At 39.9% G+C, this 16,701-nt stretch overlaps 1 protein-coding gene across 2 annotated transcripts in view; it reads right to left on the bottom strand.

The window, feature by feature from the left end:
* Positions 1–634: 634 nt before the first annotated feature.
* Positions 635–16,701, bottom strand: part of RB195_016771 (uncharacterized protein) — a gene marked incomplete at both ends in the record, with an annotated part of 30,412 nt that continues 14,345 nt past the window's right edge. The window contains 32 exons of one of the 2 annotated variants that reach the window (XM_064183467.1): positions 635–721; positions 779–907; positions 1,594–1,666; positions 1,747–1,816; positions 4,182–4,263; positions 4,830–4,925; positions 5,108–5,230; positions 5,570–5,645; positions 5,762–5,852; positions 5,910–6,027; positions 6,087–6,167; positions 6,232–6,312; positions 6,398–6,526; positions 6,967–7,036; positions 7,091–7,210; positions 8,440–8,549; positions 9,267–9,333; positions 9,394–9,490; positions 9,547–9,665; positions 9,733–9,862; positions 10,108–10,269; positions 10,342–10,448; positions 10,515–10,631; positions 10,693–10,775; positions 10,918–11,024; positions 11,094–11,151; positions 11,209–11,314; positions 11,822–11,901; positions 12,036–12,179; positions 12,837–13,033; positions 13,632–13,693; positions 13,914–13,948. In XM_064183467.1, the coding sequence (XP_064039347.1) occupies positions 635–721; positions 779–907; positions 1,594–1,666; positions 1,747–1,816; positions 4,182–4,263; positions 4,830–4,925; positions 5,108–5,230; positions 5,570–5,645; positions 5,762–5,852; positions 5,910–6,027; positions 6,087–6,167; positions 6,232–6,312; positions 6,398–6,526; positions 6,967–7,036; positions 7,091–7,210; positions 8,440–8,549; positions 9,267–9,333; positions 9,394–9,490; positions 9,547–9,665; positions 9,733–9,862; positions 10,108–10,269; positions 10,342–10,448; positions 10,515–10,631; positions 10,693–10,775; positions 10,918–11,024; positions 11,094–11,151; positions 11,209–11,314; positions 11,822–11,901; positions 12,036–12,179; positions 12,837–13,033; positions 13,632–13,693; positions 13,914–13,948 (3,207 nt within the window). Of the gene's footprint in view, positions 722–778; positions 908–1,593; positions 1,667–1,746; positions 1,817–4,181; positions 4,264–4,829; positions 4,926–5,107; positions 5,231–5,569; positions 5,646–5,761; positions 5,853–5,909; positions 6,028–6,086; positions 6,168–6,231; positions 6,313–6,397; positions 6,527–6,966; positions 7,037–7,090; positions 7,211–8,439; positions 8,550–9,266; positions 9,334–9,393; positions 9,491–9,546; positions 9,666–9,732; positions 9,863–10,107; positions 10,270–10,341; positions 10,449–10,514; positions 10,632–10,692; positions 10,776–10,917; positions 11,025–11,093; positions 11,152–11,208; positions 11,315–11,821; positions 11,902–12,035; positions 12,180–12,836; positions 13,034–13,631; positions 13,694–13,913; positions 13,970–16,701 lie in introns of those variants that run through there. The other variant, XM_064183466.1, reaches the window with a different exon arrangement.

Here is a 16,701-nt window from a genome sequence, read left to right as displayed (position 1 = left end):
TTCTGCTGGTGCTGGTCTTTATAATTATCTTTATCTTTATGATTGTAAACACCAAAAATGTAATTTTCAGTTGCAATGCTTTCCGAAATACTGCACGTTCTGGAGATTACGGTGTCGGGGATGCTTAGGGGTCTCATCTAAATCTACTTAAACGGCTGCGCGGGCCGTCGCGTCGCGGTGCGCTGGCCCGCTGCCACTTCTACCAAATTGGGGGCCCTTCACAAGCGTGAGGGCTAGATCTAGATGGCACCGATGCTTAGGCAAACGCTTTTTCAGGAGAATTTGTTGACTTCTCATGTGTACACTCTTTTTTCTTGGAGGACGTCAAATAATTCAAAAAAAAAGAAGAAAGAAAACAGAAATAAGATAGAACAGAAATTCTGTTACTAATTTTGGTTTGAGAACTTCAAATATCTTTATGTCAAGAGAAAAATTATGAGAATTTATATAGTACGAGTAGTCAGTTGTCATGGATCTACACAAGTCCATAAGCTCGTCTTAATGCTAGAGTAGAATAGTAGCTAGTAAACAAAAGTTCAAAAAAAAAAAAACAAGAAGAAACCATAGAGTGATTGCGATTACCAAAATGTTACTAGAGATCGCAGTGATCGATAAAGGTGATCGTGTTTCGTACTCAGGAATCGATAGTAATCACTTCCTTACCACTGCCACCTATGAATAGTACTCGTTGAAGATTCTCCGTTAACACGTCCAGATAGACCTGAAATTTCGGGATTACTGTATTTCTATATTTCCAAGTAGATATATCGTTACTAACCATGTACGAATGTTGAAATGTGCTTCGATTTTTCGGTGGACGTGGTAATGTGAGAAGCACAAGCTGAGAACTGGGTGAGTTCTCGTGAATAACGCGATTCAGACGAACGGCTGTATTCATTTTGTGGACCTGAAGAATCGGAAGGTGTTTTCAAGGCATAGGTGGTTCAGAAAACCTATCTCGGTGATGTTCTCATGATTCAGTGGTATTTTCTCTCTAATAGGTATAGCGAATACTCTGGAAAATGTGTAGGTCGCGAGCTCTTGGGATTTTTGCCCACTTTCTTCGAAAATCAATATAGGGCAGCGATACGAAAATCCTTATTACCGTTCTGTTACCTTATGATTACATTCTTTTCGGTGGTGGGACCCTTTACGAGTTTTTTGGGTTTCTTTTGGTTACAGAGAATGTTACAGATAGTTCCACTTTCTACTGAATAAAATGTATGCAATGATTTCCTACTTCGCTTATTTTCCGTTCATTACTCATGTCATTTGCAATTCTCTTTCTTCTTATCTAGCTATTTGTAATCTAAATTATTGTAGTTTCATCACGAGATCAAAACTATATTACTGCTAAGCAACAAATGAAGTTAACCAATCGATACGCAGCAAACCTTAGCGCAAATGTTATTTTTGTCGAAGGGAGGAGAACGGAACGATGTTACGCTGTAATTTATTTGTCCATTAATTCCTTAAATGGCAATCCATGTGTTTCGCAGAGTGTTTAGCACTTTTCTTCTGCCTACGTTTATTATTCAAACAATATCTGTCTTTAGAAACTATACGGCTAAACAATTCACTAGGAAGACTTACATTAAGCTTGACATCGCCATCCTCACTATCTTCACTTGGCGTTGATGGCCTGTAGAGTCGATCCGCTGGGTTGCTGAACCAAAGGAACTTTGAAAACTTATGATACCCTAACAATTCGCAAAAAAAGGATTCGTGGGCGAAGTTAAAGCTTACTCAATAAATGATGTTTCAGCATCTTCGTTGATGTTTATAACAACAGGTGTGAAACTTCGAACAGAGTCATCTATAAAAAAAAGATCGAATAAGCAACGTACAGTGAATAAAACACAACGTTTTTTGACTTTGAAACATGCTCCCATCTTCTTTTTACTTAAGCAGTATTTCCGGAAAATGTTGATAAAATGTTGAGATTACACAAAGCCTATCGTTAACATTACATTCATTAATTACAAATTAAGTAATATGTAGAGTTGCTTATTTATTTGCTTGACAGACCTAAGTGTACTCATTTTTACCAAACATAGCAATTGAAAGAAACAATTTAAAGGCTGAATCCAGAGAAAGAATCGAAACCGACTTCATACTATATATGTTTCTTTAAAAAAAAGGCATGTCGTGTAAGGTCAGGTCAAAATGACGTGAAGCTTGGTGCAATTGCGTAAGCGTCTGCTTCTCGTGAAGCGTAGCGGTTGCGATCGTGATTGGACCACCACTAGCACTACGCATTGCTGCAGTCTGTGTGAAGCTACCAGTGGTCCCACCTCGATCATAACCGCTAGCACAACCACGCTGATTCGAACGCAGTTCCGTAAGCAGTTGATTCCAGTAGTTGATTTATGGAGATTTCCTAAGTTCTCTATCAAATTTTGGTCGTAAATGCGTATGATATTGTTCACACTATGCGTTTTCACAGTATACAGTAAGTATGTTTATGATGTCCTAACCGTGCCCGCGCTCGTTTGCTCTACCCATTGATCTTTGCACATCTTTTCGAACATTCTAGAGTTCCTTGTATTGATCGCCTATGTGCTTTCAACACTAAGTTTTGTTGTACTTCCTTAGCCTTAGCTTTTTGTTCCATTCGGACAGGAATGTGAACTCTATTATACTATAATAGAATGACAGAAAATGTCATATACTGGATGGGATTTGTTTTCCAACGATTAGAGACACATCGACTTTAGTTCCCACCTGTTTTGTCCTAAGCTATCAACAAGCGACAACCTCAAATTCGCGTTTTTTCCCTAACACCTGATGCCCCCAAAGTAGTGATACAATTGGTTCAAACGACGTGAAACACGGTGCAAATCCGTTGCGATCGAAGCGGCGCGGTTGAGAGAGCGATTGAAATCGAGGTGGGAACGTTGGAAAGTGCAGAGATGAGAGGTGGGTCCTCACACGATCCTAATCGCTACACGCCACTGCGCCGCTTCGAGCGCCAGCACTTACGCAATTGTCTCGAACTTCATGTCGTTTTGTCCCGACTATGTTTCTTTTTAAGCGCTCCAAATGGAGATTTGTTAGGTTCACACGAAGGCACAACAATTTTAGTAGTACTTAGGATGCGAATAATCTACAGTCGGGTGAAAACCACATGGATCACGAGTGTAGTTGCGGTGCATTTGCGTACGCGTTCGAAACGGCGCGGTGGAGGCGGCAGTTGGAACCGAGGTGGGACAAATAGCAAACTGCAGCGATGGGTGGTACCAGCTCTGGGTTCCAGTACGTCCCTAACCGCCTCGCTCCACCGCACCGTCTCGAGAGAAGCCGTGTACGCAATTGCACCGTGCCTCATGTCGTTTCGACCTTACTCTACTTGTAGATTAGTCATAAAAGCAGAATTCGTATAAGTTCCTGCATTGCTTCAGTGCTTTTATAAACATACATGTAAATTTTCTGTTTTCTTACGGTAATTCACTACAAATGATACGAACAAAGCGGCATAAAAACAAACTAAGGCATCCTCCTTGGATGCAGACTGAAATGATCAATGTTTCATATTCTCTTGCCTTTAGCGTGAAAACATATGTACATGAGGATAAGTTCCGCAATAGTCCATGCGCTGTTTCGCACGTATTAAAGTGTACATCAATTACGTGAAACGATATGTATTGTAGAGTCAGGAAGACGTGAAGCTTGGTGCAGTCGCGTAAACGGCCAGGACTGGAAGCGGTGCGGCGAAGCCGGCGGCTGCAATCGCCATGGGGCCGTTACTTATCTCTGCACCAAGCTTCAGGTGGTTTAGCTTAGGCTTATTTTTAAACACCAAATCTCAAATTTATTTTCTCCCCGGTTTGTAATCAATCGAAATTTTTTTTACAAAACCATCAGGAGGCCAGCCAAATTAACTTTTTAGCTTAGGCTTATTTTTAAAACAGCCAGAATCTCCTCAAATTGTATTTTTCTCCCCGGTTTGGGTAAAATTGTGAAAAGTGGAAAATTTTCTTTAAGATAACCCTCAAACCCCGGCTCCACAACCATCAGGATGGTCCTCAGGCCAAATTAATCTTTGTTGAGGCTTAGCTTAGGTTTAATTTTTAAAAAAGCCAGAATCTCCTCAAATTGTATTTTTCTCCAAATGAAATTTCGAAGATGACCAAATCAAATTTCGAAGCCTCAATAAAATGATTCTACATAGGTTCACTTACTAAGTCGAAGTTTCCGGCTATTAATGGTGTCATCGTTGTTGTAGCCATCGTTGATCAAACCGCTCTCGCGAGATCTGCTTCTCTGGAAAGGTTTGATATTCAGGAAAGTGCTCACTTTTGCCACAACATTATAATTATTATATCATATATTATATCATTATAAATAAGTCAAAAGCGAAGAGCCCAGAGTGGAATAGCATTTAGAAGGTAACTAAAGGCATCGCCCAGGGAAATTTTTGCCGGAAAAATCTTGAGTTCTTCGCATGTGTCATCTCTGTGTGATACGGAATAAACATCTAAAGAAGAATTGGAGAAGACAGACATGGAATCCGTTAGAAGCTGGACCGGTAACCAAGTGGTTATATTGTCGGATCAGAATGACTGTGATGCTCGGTGGAATTGCGTAGGCGGTTGCGATTGAAGCGGAGCTAGCGGTTGCGAGCTGTCGTTTACCGTAGAGACGAGTAAGGTCCCACCTCGATCGCGGCCGCTAGCTTCTCAGCGCCACTTTGATCGCAGCTGCTTACACCACGCTTCAGGTTGCTTTGGCCTGACTATGTCTCTGAGGTTTTATGTCTTTTATACACTTTCATTTTAAATAGTTACTTTTTCTAATTTCGAACGTAAATATTTATCGAAGAAATTTACCCGGATTTCATTCTTGATTGTTTGTTGTCGTCTTTCTAACTCTGCGGTCTTCTCGACTACTTCGTCCGAAACCTCCAAATCCAGTAGATTCACCATCTGAATGCATATTTCATTGCTATTGAAGCATTTATTCGTAGCACTATTTGTTTCGATTCGGTTTTTTTTTTCTGAAATGAATGCGGGAAGAGGTCTAATTTTTTTTTATCTTATAAATGTTTGTGTTCTTTTTCTTTTCTTTTTCTACTTTCGTATGATATTTTACTAGAATATGCTCTTACAAAAAGTTCAGCGTCGATGCGTAACATGTAAATATATTTCTGAAGTCCTTTGCGAATCTCTTCGTTTTTTGAGGAGTCGTTGTCGCCGATTGCGAAGATACGAAGTGTGCAACCACGCCATACCTGGAAAAGTTTTCTTCCAGAATCAAAGCCAAGTAACAGGTTGGTTACATTTACAATTCCCATGTTTTTACATATATTTGCGTATTTTTAAAATATATTTTGTGTATATTTTGTCTGCGAATTTTATAACGATGCAACGTTTCTCCCAACTATTCGATTTCCACCACCTGCTACTTTCTTAGAGTTCTTTCACTAAATGTTTGTATTTTACTATGTTTTCACAGCTTTTTTCGTTTTGTTTCTTCCCGATTTAATGGTTGAGAGTTTTTGAGACACGAATTTCAATTTTTCTTCATATGGTAGATGTTATTTGATGGTATAGGGACAGACAAAGCTTACCTTATGTTGTTTGAGGAGGTAAGCAATTAACATCAAAATACCACCGTCCACAACGACCCACCATATATCGATGTAACTATAAATATTAAAATCTGCAGGAAAATGATTTAGAAAATTTTTTGTTCTTAGTAGTAGTATGTTATTCTTTAACGAAAAAAAAAACAGAAAATGCTATGTTGATTGACACCAAACCCAATTAGACGATCATTCGCATCTGGAAAATCGGTGATTCCCTTGGCAACTAGTAGACAATTGTCGTTTGCCACGCCAGAGATGAGTTTTTCTTTAAGAAATAAAAAAACGATACTATCTATTTATCTACATAAATTTCTTATCACACCTGAAAACAGTTGCACTTCTTCGGAATCGTCGGTTTTTGGCCAATTCAGTAGGATAGTGTTCGGCCGTAGGCCACCGATACCGACTGATTGATAGAGACCAGAAACGCATCCGCTCATCTAAAATGAATTTCCCTTAAAAATACTTTAAGGTTAGCGCTACGTGATAACGCTTTTACCTGCTCCTCTGTGTAAAAGACTGTTTTACCAAAACCGCGCAGTCGAGCCTTCACCATATCTTTTGTCAGACGATCTTTTACCTAAGGAAAGAAAGGAAAGGATGGAAAATTACTACCCATTTACGATCCAGGCTAGACGAATCACCTCTTGAGCATGAATTTTATCTTTGGCATTGTCGGTGGATCCTTTCAAAAAGGCACACGCTATCGCTAGACCTCTCCCAGCCTGTGGAGATGGTTAGAGTTACAGTCAAGAAGAGCAATTTTATAAAATCAGACGGTGAAACGCCTAGAAATAAGGAGATGCTCACCTTCAATTGTGCTCCCAGGTTCAGCATAGACATTGCACGTAAATCTATCAACTCCTTCGACCATCTAGTTGACAAACAAATTAACAACTGTGGTCGCCAATTTTTCGGATGCGGATCCTTATCCTCGACCTGAGTTTTATTTTCTTGGGAAGAAAACTTGATCCCAAAATGGAAAATTCATTCAAAAAAACCAAATCATCGATCATCATCGAAAAATCGTGCGGCATATCGGTATTTGAGCAAAACTTCAGTGTTCTTCGCTTTTCTCTATTTTTGAGAACTGCTCTCTTTTCTTCCATTCTTTCTTTTCTTTTTCTTATCTCTCTTTCTCTAATTCTCAGTGCGCACCGTCTGCACCTATTAGTCCAAGATTTTTTTTTGCTAAACATACGTTCTTATTTTGATTTTTTTTTTTTTGCGTTTTGCTTTTGTGCCGATTGTTATTCCGTCTCTTCAACTTTTCCTGTGGAAAACTGATGGAAAACTGGTAGTGTCTACACCTTTAAATTTCTATGTTTTTAATCGGGAAATGATAGTTTTTTTTAAAGTCGGATAACTTTTGTACTCACCTTAAGAAGAGAATATTGTGCTGTTGTCAAAGCCAATCCACGGATACCATCTCCCCATTCCTTTTTGGCTCTAAATTTCGTTCAAAATCACAGTAAAGGACTAGTTATCCGAAAGGAAGCCCACCCTTTCCATTCTACATATTTATATATTGAAAATGTTATTCCACATGCAACTAAAGCAAGATGCCAATCTGAAGCGAACATAATGAAGAAGCACAGGAACGCTCCAATCAATGACAAGAACCTGAAATGTAAAGGAAAGGAATTAATAGTGAATTTTTCCTTCAAGGAAATTTCATCTTTTTTTTTCTATAGATGAGTCGTTTAAGCAGAGATATGTTTTTTCATGGAAATGTCTATACTGGAAAGTTCTCTGAAATTTGATTTTTTCGTCGTTTGAGCAGAGATATGTTTTTTTTTCTGGGCACCTGGCTTCTGATAACCACATAACGATGCATGATTTTAGATTGTTTTTAAAGTTATGCCTGTGACGTGTCGCATCTATACTACGTACTTTACTTCTAACTAATGTTCGTTATGACTTGTGACCGAATCGAAGTCCGAACTATTCGTTCATTTTCAAGGATTATTTCTTTTAAAATGGTTTAGCTCTATCTCGAATAATTTGTTCCAATTATTCTATGATTATTCTATGATAGTAGTAGGTATTTCCCTGATAGCTGAGTCTTAGATAGCAGAAGAATGTGACTATAAAAGACTTTAAATTTATAGATTATACATCAATAAATGTCAAAAGTAGGCAACTGAAAACAAAAAAAATAAGCAATAAAGTGTTCGGCGTCGGCCAGGCGTTCTTTTGCGGATGTCCCAGCGCATTCAACTTCAGTGGAAATCACTGGAAGTTTATGAAACCGTGTATCAATTTATCGATCCCAGACTGATGAAATATGTTTGGTTGACTCTGGAGCGGTTTCGAACCATCGACCAAACACTAGCGAATGGTACATTGAACAAAGAAAACCAAACTTCATCTCTAACGTGAACAAGTTCACATTTTCCGAACCGATATTCTACTTTTCGAATACACAGGTATCGCTACTAACGTTAAATAACTGTTCGCACGCGTCCCGGATGAGACGCATCCCGAGTATTTTATGTACTTTCCTAACTTGAACAATTCTAACCTCCGCATTCGTGAGCAGAAATTGAAAAACTTATAGTTGTTTCTGAAAGATTTCACTATCCAAGTTGATTTTTAGAGATGCGTTAGTTGGAAAGAGAGTATTTGTTCCAAGTTTCCGTTGAAATGGTTTTAGAGAACTATATAATTCGAATAAATCACGCATTTAATCTTTCGGAAAAGCTGGTTATTTGAAGTGTACGCAATTTCGAGGAAATCGATTTGTTTAAGTCCTAGTACGTTGAGAATCATCGTAAATTTTCACGTGGGCTATGCACGTGGTTTGTTATCGCACATATCGCCCCTGGATACACTGATTTTGAAAAACTGACCAATGGAAATACTTGAAGCGAGGCCTCCAATTTGGTGCTCGAAGAACGGAATGAAGGAATGCGATGAGGTTGACAAAAGCGTAGCACATAAGGAAGAAAAAGTCCAAAACCTAAACAAGAATCTTCGAGGATAACTGTACTGCCAGTTTAAACCCGACCACGTGACTCCCGGATAAGCTTATTCGCTTTATTTGTACACTTTTTAAATTTTTTATGCACTTATTCTATTCATTTCAACTATCTCAAGATGAGATTGCGCAAGCAATGCTTCGGAGGAATCTTGGATCTCTTATCAGCTAACCGTGTTAAGAATGCTGAAGCTATGCGCCTAAGCGCAGCGTATCACGAAATTAACGTGGTACGGAAACTCTAAGGAAAACGTAGAGTTTGGGTTGTAGATTACGGAAGCGACCGTGGCTCCGCTCACCTTCCCCTAATCGTCGTCAAAAACCGGCGTGCGAGAAGACTCCGTCCCCACGAAGTCAGTTGCATGGCCCCGGGACTACGAGCAAGCGGCTGTCAATCAATGAGGTCTGGTCAGCAGCCTATTCAGGTAAAACCAAGGCATAAGGTGCTGAAGGAACATGAGGGCTACTGTGGCCGTTCTAATGTGCCTCGTAGGAACTAAAGCGGTTCCCACGCCGTTTTTAGGACGACTAGGAGGGATTGAAATTGATATTGATTGAAAGGAATTGAAGGAGAAACCAATTCTTGTAATACGTCTTCTCTAGGGTTTTTATACCTTTTTATTCCGTGATACCCTGCCTTCAAGAACGCTTTCAATCCACGGGTGGTTCTTCAGTGGGTCAGAAGCATGTGGAACTAACCTCAGCAATCTTGTCAACGGCACCGAGAAGTATAGCCAACTCTGCGATGAAGGTTGTGAGAAGAAGGCTAAAAGAATGAGAAATGGGATGTTAGTACGAAGAACTAGCCGTGTAATCTTCAGCTTACCCAAGCAACGGTTCGTTTTTTGAAGTGACCCTTGCGAACGGAGCCAGAAAAGGAATCACATCGTCTTTAGCGATTGATTGTAATAGACGAGGAGCACCTCAAAAGTTACTGCAGTGATTTAGCGCGCGTAGAAGTATAAACGAGGAGACATACTGCACAAGCACTGAAGTGCAGCACCGAATGTGCTCAGGAATGAACCGACTGTGACGACCCAAGGGGATGGCCACGCCAGAGTGGATACGACCATATTGTTATCGATCGACCGGCCGAATCTGAAGGTGAATACTTCGGAGATCTGTAATACCAAAAAAAAAAACCATAAATTAGGACAATCCTCACTTATCCCTCAGCACCGATCTGTCCACACTAGCAGCAAACAGAATCGCCAGAGCGTAGTAGATTATGGATGTTGTTACCGTCGCCGCTATTGTTCCACTTGGAATAGATCGTTGAGGATCACGCAGATCTCCTATAAATATCGAATTTAGCCGGTTTCCAGGAATTATCCTTCATGTAAGTTTTTCTTTTTTGGGTCCCACTTGGAAATTTCAAGTGAGACCCAAAAAGCTTTTTGAGCGATTAGCGAAGCAAGAGGAGTTGAATAGACCGTGCGATTACTATTTGCTGCAAGCTGACCTTACTTCCAACCTTTCATCCACTTCTGCTAACGTAAGATGAGCACACAGAATCATTTACGACAAAAATCCTGCTCACCGCTCATATTCGTCCCCGTCATAATCCCCGTTACTGCTGGGAAGTAGATGGCCAGCAAAAGGAAGAAGGTTGAAGTTACATCTTGCACCACTTCCGCGTCCTGTTTTCCGCGTATACCCGGTAACACTTCATCGCGTGCCATGTATCCTGCCTCGAGATTGTCTGAAAATTATGTGCGGTTTTGATTGGAAGGTTACGTTAGGATACGTGAAGTGTAAGTACACTTCGAATCACCTTTGAGAGTATCCATGTTAAGACCAGGGAATCCTTGACTGCAAGTGATTTTCACCTTTGTATACTCCGAGCAAAACTCACTGCTGTCACAGAACAAGTGTGTAAGTCTGAGAGAATTTGAACTTATTTTTAGAGAAGTATAGACGAATGATGGGGAAGTATAAACGCGTCACCCAGGGCTTTTATCGCACACATCGCATATGGTCGGTTCGGTGATATTCGTATGGGTGGTGTTGTGGTTCTTATACAGTACAGCAGACTGGATTAAACGATCATCCAATGAGCAAACCCTGAACTAACTGTATTAATGGATCAGTCAGTCAGATTAGTGGTTGATCACGATCGACATACATTTGCCCAGATCCAGTGATAGCCTTCTCCACACCACCAGCAAAACACGCTAGAATAGCGAGGAGAACGCACATCAGAGATACCTTAAACCGAATATTTCAAGCCGAATATCTGTTATGAACTTCGCGAACGACATTTTTCCTAACCATTTTTTAAATGTTGATGGATGTCAGAAGGAAAAAAAAAACATGGAATTATGGTAATAAATTTTCTTCAAATCCTTACCGGCGCGAGAAGCTGAACAAATTTCACTCCCATTGCGACGATAAGCACTTGAAGCAGAAGAAATACTGTACCGTAGATACGGTAATTGTTGTACAATGGACCAAACGCTGCAAAAAGTTGGCTGTTTTTGAAAAATCTAAACTCTTCCAAATCGGAGGCTGAAGAAATTTATTTACGATCAGTGTCGTGAAGTGCTTCACGACCGCCGATGGCCATGTCGGGAACGATGTACATCTGTAAATGAGTCGCTGCTTAGGGGATATCGTGATATTGTCGTGACAATACGCTTACCAGTAACACTTCAACACCACCAACTATGTACATGGACGCGGCTACAGTATTCGCCAGGTAGAATAGTATTCCCACCGCTGAACCAAACTCTGCGCCCAAATTTCGACTGAAATTAGATAATCACTTTTTTTTGGAAATAAACTGATTGGAATCTCTACAGTGATGCGATTGGCCAGTTATAAGGTGGACATCGAGCAGCCAATCACAGATGACCACGGCCTCAAATGCTCTATTCGCCCCGTTGTAGGTCTCAACTTTAAAGGCATCACCCCACGAATCTGAGATGGTGCAGATTTCAGGTGGAGTATTCGTATACAGGATGGGAGACTACGGAGAGGGGGGTGATTCCGTCCATTTCTTCCTAATTGCTGTAAAAAACGGCCCGGAAGATACGGCTTCATTCGTTTTGGCGCACCATTTTGTACAAGAGGTTGTACAAGAGGTGGAGCGCGCCAGTCTTGTGCGGCGCCGCATCTTCCGGGCCGTTTTTTACGGCAATTAGCAAGAAATGGACGGAATCACCTCCCTCTCCGTAGTCTCCCATCCTGTATACGAATACTCCACCTGAAATCTGCACCACCTCAGATTCGTGGGGTGATGCCTTTAAACCCACCTTATAATGAAATACGCGCCACCGCTTTCAACGACTCCATTTGTTGCCACAGCTGACAAAGATATGGATGTGAGCAGAGTCTGTAAATATTTCCACATTTTCTGGTTTCTGTAGAAGGTTAGAGATTTTTCAGTAAAGAAGCATGAAAAATTCGCAAATTTCCGGACTTGAATTTTCTCAGGATCAAGAATTCACGTATCCAAACGAGACTCACGCATGAGCAGCAAATTGCAAGTAGCACCATGGTCCACCATAGTCCTGCCATGCCGACCACCCAGAACAAACGAATGAACATGGTGACACCGAGGATATGCTGGATAGTTGGCAAGTACACGCCAAGCATCACACCAAGGTTTGCCTGCAAGTCTTTCTTTTGTCGAATTGATCGATGGGAAAGTTGGTGATGGTCCCGTCCAGAGTGCAGAATCCCACTAAGTTTTATACCTAAATTTTTAATAAATGTCTGGGAAATTCCCCCGATAGCGATGGTTTTTTCACCAAAATTTCTGCTGCATAATCGCAAAGACCGTGTTGTGCAAAATTTGAGAAAATGTGGTGGTAAAGTGATTGACTTAAAGGCATCACGCCACGAATCTGGGGTGGTACGGATTTCAGGTGGAGAGTTCCTTTACGGGGTAGTAGATTATGGAGAGAAGGGTGATTCCGTCTATTTCTTGCTAATTGTCGTAAAAAAAAAACGGCCGGAAAGATGCGGCGCGTGCACAAGGTTGGTGCGCTCCAATCGAACTCGCATTTTCCGGGCCGTTTTTTACGGCAATTAGGAAGGAATAGATGGAATCACCCTTCTCCCCCCACCTGAAACCCGCACCACCCCATATTCGTGGGGTGATGCTTTTAAGGGCACGTCTCATCACCAAACTTCTCATTATTGTTACTATTTATTTATTTATTTATTTATTTATTCTTGCTTCTACTCTTGTTATTATGGTTGTTTTTTTGGTATTTGAATAGTAACTTTAATAGCTTTTTACAAGTGTGATGTTCAATTTCTAACCTTTTTATGATTGCTGGTGGCTCGTTCTTTCGGTCCCGGTGTAGTGTAGGCAGAAATGAACGACGCTTGATGTGTGTCATCCTCCGGGGCTTTGTAGAGTGCCAAATGTCCGAAAGTGGCCGTGAACTTACGATTCCCCTTATATTCCTGTGGTGGCTCCTCGCCGACAGCATCGAGCACCTGACTGGGCTTGGAAACTGCAAATTAAGTTTTTTTTTTTCCAAGCTATGGATTAATTAGACATTACCCTACATTGTTTTGATTTTGTAGCAACTGTGTGCGATGATGAGCTTCGAGTTCCATGTTATCCCTTTAAGTGATTCAAACGAAACAAATTCCAGAATATTCGTTGCATCATCACGTTTTTATTGTAATCGAACTAGTTTGGAGTAGTTGTCTGGTTATAGAGATATTGTTCGTGTTAATTGAGCAATGGTAGATTTTATCGATTAGTGGTGGGATGATTGTTCGATCAAGTAGAATGATCAAGTAGGGAAAAAAATAAAATTCACTAACGCTGCCTTTAAACGTACGCTTTCGAGGAGGGTTCATAAATATTTGTTAGTATATAAAAAATAAGTAGAATAAATAAATGTGAAATAAATAAAATAAATAGGAAATTTAGCAAAGTATAAATAAAATAAATAAAAAAAAGTGTGTACTTTGGAAATAGAGCTTAAAATGTACTCGTATGTATTTAAGTATCCAATCATAGGAAAGTCTCATTCATTCATCTCCTTTTCACTTCCATTTTCTTGATTCTAGACGAAATAAGGAAATTATGTAAGGATTTACCTTTTTTCCTCACTTTCTCAAATGTTTCCGGATTCACTTGCGTCACTGTGCTGAACCTTCTCCTGGAAATGTAAGAGAAAAAGACGCTGAATTCGAAATTCTACTCGAACATATGATTATTTAGTTTATCGATTATAAATTTTTTTCCTACGATCGAAAACGAAGTCTCTGGGACAATGGAATTCAAAAAAAAACTTGTTCTAGGAAAAAGAAAACAAGACATAATATGCACAAAGAAATTTGTTGAAGGTATAATTGCGAAAAAAAAAAAGGAGAACTCACGCTCTTGCCGGATCCATGAATCGTTTTTTGAGTGTCTGAAACAGAAATACAAACATTATTTGCAGTTGCTGGTGATTATGGATTAGTTTTAGAGCACTATGATGAAGCCCTGGTGCTTAGGCTTTTGCGGACAACCACGAGTTGTTGGAAATGCACCAAGAAACACAGAAAGCGACGGTTAAACGAGTGAAATATATCCTGAAGGAGTCCTAGACTATCATATCCAAAAGCTACATGAAATTTTAATAAAAACCTAAACTAACCTAAACTAATAGGAATCTAACCTAGCCTAAACCAATTTTTTAGATCATGTCGTGCGTTTTATCGCCTTTTTCAAAAAATATTTTCAAGGGCAAAATAAAAGCGTTAGTGGAAGTATTTTGAGTGTATGTAAGTCTTAGCATGTTTATACTCTCTGGAATTTATGTTCATGCGCGGACATTCGCGACGCGTCTGCAGCAACTGGCGCTCTTTCCCAGCTTAACGCTCAATTTTTGTGTCGCACACTGTGTTTGAATTGAGCAGAGCTGGTTCCCGGAAAAACATAGGTAGCAACTTTTGTTGCTTGTGATTTTACTCTACTCATACTAACAGAGGTATATTTTAGATGAAAAAAATTGCAAATTCAAGACTTTGGAAGGGATAGTTCCAAAAAAAAAGGCAGAACACAAGCTTAAACATGGAACTATTTAGTGACACGGAAAAGGTTTGTGTGTTCCTCAGTAGATAGCATCGGTTGAGGTCCACCGAGAGACTAAAGTACCATAATTACGTAGGACTATAACAATAAAATTGCTAGTACACTATAGAGCGTCACAATATGCTTTTAAGAGCAACGGAAAACGAAAGAAATAACTTAGAAAATTTCCTTTTCGTTTATATAGTTAGTTAATAATAGCTTATATTTGTTAGCACTACTATATACTTGCTAATGATAATAAGAATGAAAATCTGCTCAAGGATTATTAGCTAAATGGAGGGCAACAACGTTAGTTTTGAAAATTTCCGAATCCAGGATTTTATTCTCTCTCTGTTTTGCTTACTAAAGATAGTGAGTGTATTATGAAGTTGACGTGATGCAGAATCCCGAATGGCAAAGTTCGATTCCGGGTTGTAGATGACGAAAACGAGAATGGCTCCGCTCATCGTTCCCCGATCGTCGTGAAAAAAGGGGTGGAAGATGTTGCCGTTAATTTTTCACAACGAAGCGCTGCCCCTGCGTACGTGCCACATTTACGTGCGAGCGGTCGAAGAAAATCAATGAGGACGACCAGATAAGATAAGGTAGCTAATTGTTATGGCCTTTAAGAGATTTTTTTTCATTCTTTTATGTTCTCGTTACCGTTTTTCTTTTTTTTCTTTTGTTATCGACTTTTTTCTGAGGATGGTTATCGCTACGATTTCGCCTGCTTTTACTTACTTGAAATTTTAACTTGCTTCCTTTTTTCCAGTAGTGAATGTCCTCTGCTTTTCGTCACTGCACTGCTACCATTGCTCTGATATTCTTATTCTGGTCATGCAACAGAAATTGGAACAGAGCAGTGGCAAAAAGCAGACACATCCTTGGACTAAGAAAAAAGAAGCAAGAATTAGTGGATAAACGCAAGCGCAATTGTAGCGATAACCACAACAGAATTAGAAATGAATAAGAAAAGAAAAAAAAACGAGAAGATGGCAATAACAACATAAAATAATCAAAAAAAAATCCGTAAAATTCCGAAACATCGTCCCTATTCATTTTCGACCACTCACACGTGAATGCGTCGCGTACACAAGGCTGGCGCATCGCAGCTAAGTGAAAGTGATAAAATAGACAGTGTCTTCCACTCGGTTTTTCACGACGATTGGGGGAAGATGAGTGGAGCCATGCTCGCTTTTGGACGTCTACAAGCGGAACTCTAGCTTTGTCCTCAGAGTTCATGCACCACGTCATTTTCGTGACTACCTTCAAAACACAATTTCGCAAGTAGAGGAGGAATTTTTGTAGCCAATTTATATTTATATTTATCTATATATTTATATATTTGCACATAATGTCAGTGTAGCGCACATCTTTTCATGTTTGTGTTTAGTTTCATTTAGGCTCATGCTCTTTTATAATTTTTTTTCACTGCCAGGTCCCTTCTATTTCCTAGTGTATTTTTATTGTACCTAGTCCCACGAATAGTTAGTTTATATTTTAAACAGTGTACTTTATATCAGAATGTAAAGTATTACTGTTAGAATGCTACAAATCTTAATTTTAAAATGTGAGGATGAAATATTTGCCGTTAGTTAATCTTTTTGGGATGCATTTTCGCGTTCGACTTCAATTCATAATCGTTTGAGGTTTACGAACGCGTGTACAGTGTACACAACGGCTTGCGGGGGCTAGTCGATGATTTAGGTCAGTGTTTTCATCTTCCCAAACAAATCTGGCACCAATTAATCGACTCTTTGGATTTCGAAGTGCTAAGTTGGTTTTGAGGCGGTTCCGAACCATCGATCGTGCATTCGTAGCGGAACCTAATACCACTACGCTGCACCCGATTGCACTTTACCCAAAAATCCTAATAAATAAGGATAAAGAACAAAGTGTCTGGCGTTAGTCAATCTGCTTGGGATGCACCACCACGTTAACTCCAATCCAGATTCGTTTGAGGTTAACGACCATGTAACTGGCTCATACGATGACTTGCGGTGGCTAGCAATGGGTCAAGTCAGTGTTTTCATCCTCCTAGACAAGTCTGGTACTAATCTATCGATCCCAGAGAGATAAAAGACTTGGTGAGCACCAGGGCGGATTCGA

Source organism: Necator americanus, chromosome II (genome assembly GCF_031761385.1).
Source record: "Necator americanus strain Aroian chromosome II, whole genome shotgun sequence".
In the NCBI taxonomy this organism is placed as follows: domain Eukaryota; kingdom Metazoa; phylum Nematoda; class Chromadorea; order Rhabditida; family Ancylostomatidae; genus Necator; species Necator americanus.
The sequence above is the reverse complement of the archived record's forward strand: the minus strand, read 5'-3'. Positions and strand labels throughout refer to the sequence as shown.